Raw genomic sequence first — 7553 nt, 5'->3', positions numbered from 1 at the left:
GTCCTGTTTTGGGACATCTAGATATGTTATTTTAGATAGAACCTAAAGGCTGGGAAGTTTATTTAAGAAAGTCAAGCAGCTGAGTAGCTTTGGCCATGCTTTAACCCTTGATCAATAAGAAAACCAAACTACTAAAGCAGTATCCCTAATATTCCTGCTCTGGTACTGAATAGCCCTCTTAGTAAAGCGGTAATCAGATGCTTTCCCATTTTTCCCCGAAAGAGCTTAAATATTCAGCTTTATCTTACAAAAATATGATTTTTCATCTAGGTTATATACATGCATTTTAGAATCAGCATTTACTACCAGATCTTTGCCAAGCATGACATAAAATATGTCATACTGAAATTCAAAAGCTATCAAACATATTTACATATTTACAAAAATGACTTAAGACCTTTAATCAGCTGGCATGTGTAGACAATCAAAACAATACTCTGCCACTATAACAGTCTTTCTCCACAAAATGTATTTATATGTCTATACTTAAATCAATACCTGTAGTCCTACATGGGTGATTGCTATGCATTATTCTCCAGACCATGGAAATAAAATAAGGGAAAGGCTAAAACAAAGGCTGCTCACATTATGCTAATAAATGGTGAAAATGAAGAGGAAATGGAAGTAATGAAGGAAGACATTTCAATGAACTAAACTACCAGAGAATCTGTACTTTAGGAGTCAGTAAAAAGCCATCCATGGTGTTGTATAGAAGAACAGAATCTAAGATGTGTTTTCATATCCTTAACTTAATAAATCATATAATATATCATGTCCATGTTTTAAATCTATTATCTCTATATCAAATGCTTGAATTCAGAACAAACAACGCAGCTCTCTCCACTTGCAGACAGACAATAAAGACAAATAAAACCTTCACATTTTGACAGTTTAAAATTAAAATAATTCCCCCAAAAGGTTTCCAAATAAATAGCTTAAACATGAATTCAATCCTTGACAATAACTGACAAATAAATTATTGATTACCACTTTCATCACACTCTGTTCATGAGTTAGCTCAGACACTACCAAAAGCATCAAAATGAGCCCTGAAAAACAGACCATTTTTCCAATTCATAGTCTTTTCAAATATTTTCATTTCCCAAAAGTTATTGCTCAGCAGATGTGGCACAGTGAAAATGCAGCATTGGGTTTTTGTTCATCAGGCAGTGTTCAAATAAGAGGCATGCATTCTGCTTCAAGCAGAGGAATAAAACAGAAGCTCCAGGCGCTGTTACCCTCAATACTGGTCTATGAATGAAGAAAAGCAGAAGCAGCCACTACATCAAACTAAGTATCGTACATGGCCATTTCGGTTCAGTTTTAGAATTTTCCCAAGCCGTTGTTTGGCAGTTGCCATTCCTTTCTTTGGACGCTTGCCTGAAAGAGGAAAGAAACACATATATTTATCAACACTATATTATAGTCCTTACATATAATTTCAAAACTCAAGAAAATAGTCTTGTGGAATCCTAAGAGTTTAAAGGTAGAGATCACCTAGTCAACCTTGCTCTATCCACAATAGTATCTCTAATAGATGAGCATCCAGACTGTTTGAAGAGCTCTAGAAAAAAAGAACTCACAGCTTTATATTTATATAGCAGACTGTTCCACTGGCTGACAGCTCATACCGCTAGGAGTTTCTTCATGTTAACCCATTGGTTCTGGACCTCCCTGTTCTGTGTGAACACTATTCATACCTGAAGACTGCTATTGTATCTCCCATCATTTTTTTGTATCCAGGACATTTAATTATTCCTCATAAGGCCTTTCCAGATGCCTCACAACCTCTGATAAAGATGACAGTCTGTGTCATTTCTGTACATTTATTCTGCTTTAATTTCAACATGTACCAAGACTGTTTCTTGGATCTTATGGTGTTTTATACTGTTGTTCCAATCTGTCACTGTCCTTTTTGTACTTTAGTGCCACGACCTGGACCCATACATCAATGGGATCTGACCAAACCAGAGTAGAGTGAGGCAATTCCCTCCAATGATCTTGATTCTATGCTCCTGTCCCACAAAAGAGCATTTACCTTTTTAGTAGCTGCTTTACATTGGTGTGGATCTTTTTGTCTAGATTTCTCTCTTTCATCTAAGCATTTGAATGCTTTATAAGTGTTTCCATCAACTCCCTCATCCAGTAACTACTAAAAATGCACAGTATAAAAACACCATAGGATCCAAGAAAGTCTTGTGGCACATGTTGAAATTAAAGCAAAATAAATGAACAGAGATGACACAGACTGTCCATCATCTAGTTACATTCAGTCCTGACATCATATAGCAAAGATACAAAATATTCCTGTAGAAGTACTGGCCGCTGTTTATTTAATGGATTTATATACTATCAGCCAAGCCGGCCCATGGAAATTTGCAGTGACTGTATTACAAATAGTAAAATGATAAAATATATCATTCTGTTTTTATTGGTTATTCTTGTGAACTATCTAGGATCACTGTGTATAGGACACAATCTAAGTGTTATAAATAAATAAAACATTTAAAACATAATAAACCAACAAATGATCAATATATTCATATGCAGCATATAAAGTGAAATAATATCAAAAAAGTCTGCATATCATAATTAAAATAGCCAATATAGTTTTTAAACTTCTAAAAAACTTGGTTGAAGGAGCAATANAGGAAGGAAGGAAGGAAGGAAGGAAGGAAGGAAGGAAGGAAGGAAGGAAGGAAGGGACTAAGCATGGTTGTCAGGGAGGTTCTGTTCTTTTGGGCAGAATGGCCAAAATCGTCATGGAAGCTGGGAGGTAGCAGTCATTCAGCAGGCCAACTTGAGCCCTTCAGATACTGACCTCACCCAGGCTGCTTCTAATGAACCAAAATGTTTTCATAAGAGGTTGTATTATGTTTTTTAATGGAAAATAAATACCACTTTCCAGCTTCAGAAAAGAGGCTCTATTCTGAAGACAGTAAATTATCTCAGAACTTGGACAAAGAGGATGCATAGATGAAGCCTAGGGCTAAGAATTTATTTATAATTTATTTAGGAAATTTTCATTGAGGCCAGATCTGAACTGATGGTTTTCCAACTTGTTCATTATGCCAGTGTTTACATCTATAGAGAAATTTGTAATATGATAGCTTTGAAGTTTGACATTGATAAAAACTTTGTGTGAAATAATCCCGAGTGAAAAAAACTGGTTAAAAATTTCAAATCACATTTGAATGGACAGAACTGTTTACAGGGATGCACACTGAACCCATTTTCTGAATATTCACATTTTAAGATAAGCATGTGGTACAAATGGCAACAGCAAGTAAATTGGTTGCCAAAAAAAAAAGAACATAGATGATTACACTACCTTTTGTTGCCTGGTTGCTGATGGGGGGTGGATTTGATGCTGGCCGCTTGGTTGGATGAAGAGGTACAGTGGATGCTTCACCAAATGGTCGATCGGAGCTGAGACTGCTGTCACTTAATCTGCATTCCCCATCAATTAAGTTGCAGTCCTGCATACATTTGCTATGCTGAAAGTTTATTCCATTATTTTGCACATGGTTCCTGTTTTCTTGAATTCTGTAACAGGTTTCAGATGCAACTTCTTTCTTAACATGTTTCTGAGTTTTACCTGTCTCCTAAAGATGGAGAAAGGTATTTAAATCCATAATGCTTTTAATAAAATGTTGAATGTATGTTTGTAGATTTATGCGAACAACACCAACATTTATTATAAAAAACTTAACTTGATTGCTTGTAACTTGATTTATCTACACTCAAAGTTATATGGTAGATGGGTTTTACAAACTACGGTAAATATTTATTACATGAAGTGATGCAAAAGTCATGAAATTAGGAATACTAAATTCATTACATCTTTCAACAGATATTAAAACTAGAAAATTTATTTTCATATATTTTGACAGATATTGAACATTATTACAGTAAATTTTCAGAGATTTGCAAGCTATAATCAGAACAAATTGTTTATAACTATCTGAACTTGTTATTTCATTACTTTCTATTAACACAACAGATCTCTAAAAATGGTTAAATCTCCTACTTCATACCTACATTTGCATCTACAGTTTAGTTAACTCTATACAACAACACAATACTGAACCCTGTGCCCTATTATAATCCCATTTGTTAATCTCTTCTGTTATTGGAATGTTCTGCAGCTTAAAAACCTTGCAGAAACACCTCACTCTTTCAGTTAATGTAGCAAGATTCACAATGTGTACATTCATATTAAATAGAAATGGATAATCTTGTGGTTCAGCTTTGTCAATCTCAGTCAATTATGAGAATTTTAAATCGAAACATCTATAGAGCAGAACCTTGGCTGGTGTAGAGGCCCACATATTTTATCAGGAAAGAACTAAAGAGTTATAATTAGTGAATATGCAAAATGTGGCATACACTTATTTTAAAAAGTCAAAATTTTGAACATTCAATATACCGTATCTCACCTGAGGACTGATTTTAGAAACTGCATGTAATGGTGTAAGAAATACTGAAGCTCCCATTTCTTTTTCATCTTTTATGTGCTTGCCTGTATGGAAATTTAAAATGTTCAGAAACATTTCAAGAATTCTGATTTTAAAAAAGATAAGAATTATTTCCTGTTTTCCCTATACTCTATTTCTTATCCACAGTTCATATACAAGTAGTCCTCGACTTGCAATAGTTCATTTAGTGACCATTTAAAGTTACAACGGCACTGAAAAAATGACTTATGACCATTTTTCATACTTATGACCTTTGTGGCATCTCCATGATCATGTGTTGCTTGGCAACTGACCCATATGTATGACGGTTGCTGTGTCCCAAAGTCATATGATTACCTTTTGCAACCTTTTGACAAGCAAAATCAACGACCATTGCAGCATCCCCATGGTGACATGATCAAAATTCAGACACTTGGCAACTGACTCATACTTATGAGGGCTGCAGCGTCCCAGGGTCACGTGATCCCCGTGTGCAACCATCTGACAAGCAAAGCCAATGGGGAAGCAAGATTCACTTAACAACCGAATTACTAATTTATTAACTGTGGTAATTCACTCAACAACTGTAGCAAGGAAGGTCGTAAAATGGGACAAAACTCACTTAATAAATGTCTCATTCAACAACAGAAATTTTGGGCTCAATGGTGGCCGCAATTTAATAGGGACTACCTGTACTGTTATATACAGTACTGCTTAAACATTAAGAAATCCTTTTGAATTGTCAATATTTCTGCATAAATATGATCTAAAACACAAACTATTATCTATATAAGTTCTAAAACTGGATAAAGAGAAAATATAGAACTTGTGTTTAGAATACAACAAGGATCTGATTTTAAGACTATCCTAAGTGGGAAATACATCAGTCTCACTTGATCAGCAGGCTAAGACTCCCCAAGTCAAATGATATATGTAAACCATATTTGATATCTGCTGTCATTGCAGGAAGTTCTAAAGATTTGGCTTTCTTTATGTTCCACGCACTGATATAAAGCTATTCTAGATCTAGATGCTAAATCTCACCCTGGTTCAAGGTGCCTAGACACACTGAAAGGTGTCACAGTTCCTCAAAGCTCATCTCAAGCCCTCTGAGCCAAAAGGGAATGATCCCTATCACTTGCACACAGAGCTTGCATACTTGGTGCATTCCCTATGCTAAAATTGGAATTGGCAGGAATTCATGCATGGAAGAAACCATTGGATTGTCCTTGCATACAATCATACCAAGGTACAGAGTCCTGAACTACAGTCATCATATTCTGCAAGTGATTGCTACATATCAACACTTCCTGAATCACAATCTGAATCATTGGTCTACACCGAGACAGGAAAGCCTTTTTCCATTATGTGCTTACTATGATTCCCAGAGATCTTTTCTCCCTACTTACCACAAATGCATAGTCACAAACACTGAAAAGTCTGATCAATGATTCATGAAAAGTTTTGTCTGTTTTGTCTGTCTGTTTGTCTATGTACTCCCTGAGTTCTTAAGTACTATACCCAACCAAAGATGATGTCTGTGAAGTCTCTTAAAGAGTCAAGCAATGGTTGTATAGAAGAATTCTGAATTGAAAGTCCTCCTTCCTGTAAGTAAAACTGAAACACTTGGAGGGTATATATAGGCTGCTTTGATTTGGAGAGATCTATTGATGCTAGGAAATTGTTCAGAAGGATCATTTCTGTCATAGAGACCACAGTCTCCATTCTGAATATTCAGTGCCTGATGAATTTTCCTCTTGGCCACAGTTGCCACCTGCTTTTTCAACAGAAGCTGTGACTCCAACAGCACCGCCAAACTGCGCACAAGACAAATGAAGAATGAGAAAATGCCATCTTCACTGAAGACTAGCAGCATAATATGCGAGAACCACAAGGCCAAAATAAAAAATGCCATTTGGTCTTGTAAGGAAACAGCCCTGTTCTGCCTCCTCCAAAGTCATAGAACTTCCTAATACTGAGGTAGGACTTCAAGGGCATCACTTAGTTGGTCTAGGGCAGGGGTAGTCAACCTTGGCTCTTTTATGACACGTGGACTTCAACTCCCAGAATTCCTGAGCCAGCTAGTAGTCAACCTTGGCTCTTTTATGACTTGTGGACTTTAACTCCCAGAATTCCTGAGCCAGCACAGCTGGCTCAGGAATTCTGGGAGTTGAAGTCCACAAGTCATAAAAGAGCCAAGGTTGACTACCCCTGGTCTAGGGTAAAGTTGCATAATAGGATATTAATGATACTGTTGAAGACCAACATTGGAATAGATATATGACCCCCAAATTAGACAGATTATTGGCTTTCTGAATTGTTTCCTTTTCACTTAGAAGTACTGGAGCCAGGTCAAAAGACACAGACTTAGAATGAACGTTGAACTCAGGCTTTGAAAATCAGGATGGAATTCTTCTACATATAAAAACCACAACTAATTACCTCAAACTTTTGTAGCTGGAGCAATTTCATTTTATAAATGGAAACTGTTTAGTTTCTGTTATTGTCAAACAAATGGGAGTTAGAAAAACCTTACTGATCCATTGCAGGTCACCAGATTATAATTTATCTTCTAGCCAATTTATCTTCTGAAATATCCAGCAACAGGACAACTTACCATATTCCGGTTTATAACTCTGAGAAGACATTTTATCTTTATGTCTATTTTTGGAATAGCTTCTGTGATCTGGAACAAAACTTCTTCGGTCAGTGCAGTCTGTGCTCCGAGTATAACTTGGTAAACAAGTGGTATAGTGCAATCCTGCCATTGACAGCATGCCCTGAATAGCTTCTTCCTCCATACTTGTCGAGGTAGGACATTCCCTAAAAAGGGAAAAAGCAGAAGGTACAGCTACATACCTACATACATGCATACATGTGTGTGTGTATTCCTGTTCAAGGTCATTTTGTTCCAATTATCTCCAATAATTTTTATACTATAGATCTCCTATGCAATTACTCACGTTTTATTTGCATTTTCATTTCTAGATGGCTTCTCTGTGATTTGAAACAGGTCCTTTGTTACTTTATTTTCCTCTTTAAAATTTGAAGTTACTTCTTGTTTTTCATCATCTCCTGAGCTTTCTGATTCCTCTA

General features: G+C 36.1%; 1 protein-coding gene across 1 annotated transcript in view; it reads right to left on the bottom strand.

Annotated features, from left to right (window-relative positions):
• Positions 1 to 1089: 1089 nt before the first annotated feature.
• Positions 1090 to 7553, bottom strand: part of KDM7A (lysine demethylase 7A) — a 60209-nt gene continuing 53745 nt past the window's right edge. Inside the window, exons 17-20 of the mRNA XM_015820318.1 lie at positions 7075 to 7280; positions 4440 to 4522; positions 3332 to 3605; positions 1090 to 1380 (exon numbers count right to left, since the gene is read on the bottom strand). Of these exons, the coding sequence (XP_015675804.1) occupies positions 1286 to 1380; positions 3332 to 3605; positions 4440 to 4522; positions 7075 to 7280 (658 nt within the window). The 3' untranslated portion in view covers positions 1090 to 1285. The remainder of the gene's footprint in view (positions 1381 to 3331; positions 3606 to 4439; positions 4523 to 7074; positions 7281 to 7553) is intronic.

The sequence above is a fragment of the Protobothrops mucrosquamatus genome, unplaced genomic scaffold (genome assembly GCF_001527695.2).
Source record: "Protobothrops mucrosquamatus isolate PMUCROS unplaced genomic scaffold, P.Mucros_1.0 scaffold1120, whole genome shotgun sequence".
NCBI lineage: Eukaryota > Metazoa > Chordata > Lepidosauria > Squamata > Viperidae > Protobothrops > Protobothrops mucrosquamatus.
Note: the sequence above shows the minus strand (reverse complement) of the source record. Positions and strands in the feature narration are given on the sequence as shown.